This window comes from Cryptotermes secundus, unplaced genomic scaffold, assembly GCF_002891405.2.
Source record: "Cryptotermes secundus unplaced genomic scaffold, Csec_1.0 scaffold1963, whole genome shotgun sequence".
Classification (NCBI taxonomy): domain Eukaryota; kingdom Metazoa; phylum Arthropoda; class Insecta; order Blattodea; family Kalotermitidae; genus Cryptotermes; species Cryptotermes secundus.
This window is the reverse complement of record NW_019737431.1, coordinates 2,984-4,923: the sequence shown is the minus strand read 5'-3', so window position 1 is coordinate 4,923 and position 1,940 is coordinate 2,984. Positions and strand designations below refer to the sequence as shown.

At 39.5% G+C, this 1,940-nt stretch overlaps 1 protein-coding gene across 1 annotated transcript; it reads left to right on the top strand.

Moving 5' to 3' along the window:
- Positions 1-1,548, top strand: LOC111870465 (golgin subfamily A member 6-like protein 7). The gene has a single exon (XM_023862785.1). The coding sequence runs from the start codon at positions 1-3 to the stop codon at positions 1,546-1,548; it is 1,548 nt and encodes a 515-aa protein (XP_023718553.1).
- The last annotated feature ends 392 nt before the right edge of the window (positions 1,549-1,940 follow it).

The window sequence follows — 1,940 nt, the reverse complement described above, 5'->3', positions numbered from 1 at the left end:
ATGAGTACAGCTACAACACAAAAAGAGACATCAGATATGGAGAAAGAAGAACTTGGGAAAGAACTGGCACGTGCTTTGGAAAAGGTTGAGTCGCCTAAAATTGAATTGCGAACAGCCATATCACAAAAGGAGACTTCAGATATGGAGAAAGAAGAAATATGGAAAGAGTTGGCACATGCTATGGAAATGGTTAAGGCCGTAAAATGTGATTTGATGACAGCTACATCACAAAAAGAGACATCGGATATGGAGAAAGAAGAACTTGGGAAAGAACTAGCACGTGCTTTGGAAAAGGTTGAGTCCCTAAAAATTGAATTGCGAACAGCCATATCACAAAAGGAGACTTCAGATATGGAGAAAGAAGAAATATGGAAAGAGTTGGCACATGCTATGGAAATGGTTAAGGCCGTAAAATGTGATTTGATGACAGCTACATCACAAAAAGAGACATCGGATATGGAGAAAGAAGAACTTGGGAAAGAACTAGCACGTGCTTTGGAAAAGGATGAGTCCCTAAAAATTGAATTGCGAACAGCCATATCACAAAAGGAGACTTCAGATATGGAGAAAGAAGAAATATGGAAAGAGTTGGCACATGCTATGGAAATGGTTAAGGCCGTAAAATGTGATTTGATGACAGCTACATCACAAAAAGAGACATCGGATATGGAGAAAGAAGAACTTGGGAAAGAACTAGCACGTGCTTTGGAAAAGGATGAGTCCCTAAAAATTGAATTGCGAACAGCCATATCACAAAAGGAGACTTCAGATATGGAGAAAGAAGAAATGCGGAAAGAGTTGGCACATGCTATGGAAATGGTTAAGGCCGTAAAATGTGATTTGATGACAGCTACATCACAAAAAGAGACATCGGATATGGAGAAAGAAGAACTTGGGAAAGAACTAGCACGTGCTTTGGAAAAGGATGAGTCCCTAAAAATTGAATTGCGAACAGCCATATCACAAAAGGAGACTTCAGATATGGAGAAAGAAGAAATGCGGAAAGAGTTGGCACATGCTATGGAAATGGTTAAGGCCGTAAAATGTGATTTGATGACAGCTACATCACAAAAAGAGACATCGGATATGGAGAAAGAAGAACTTGGGAAAGAACTAGCACGTGCTTTGGAAAAGGATGAGTCCCTAAAAATTGAATTGCGAACAGCCATATCACAAAAGGAGACTTCAGATATGGAGAAAGAAGAAATGCGGAAAGAGTTGGCACATGCTATGGAAATGGTTAAGGCTGTAAAATGTGATCTGATGACAGCTACATCACAAAAAGAGACATCGGATATGGAGAAAGAAGAAATTGGGAAAGAAATGACACGTGCTTTGGAAAAGGTCGAGGCCCTAAAAAGTGAAATGCAAACAGCCATATCAGAAAAAAATACATCGGATTTTGAGAAAACAAAGATTGAAGGAAGACTGGCAACTGCTATGGAAGAGTTGGCCACAAAAAAAATAGGGCTACACTCAGTACGGAAACACAGACCACAATGGATTTGCTGGAACTTAGTAACTGGGAAGTACGAACATATGAAATGATAGCTGAAATTGACCGGTTATATGATATCATTCAGGAAAAATATAATATAAAAGATACTTGAAGAGACAAGGAGAAGACACCACATCACAAAAATATACCACAGACTTGGAGAGAGCAGAGATGGGGAAAGAACTCACGTGCTTTGGAGAAGACTGAGGCCCTAAAAACTGAATTGCGAACAGCCGAATCACGAAAAGAGACCTCAGGTTTGAAGGAAGAAGAATTTGGCAAACAACTGACATATCCTATGGAAAAGGTTGAGGCTCTAAAAAGTGAATTGAAGAACTCCACATAATAAAAATGTACCTCAGACTTGGATAAAGCAGAGATGGAGAAGGAACTGTCACGTGCTTTGGAGAAGGTTGAGTCCATAAAAACTGAATTGCGAACA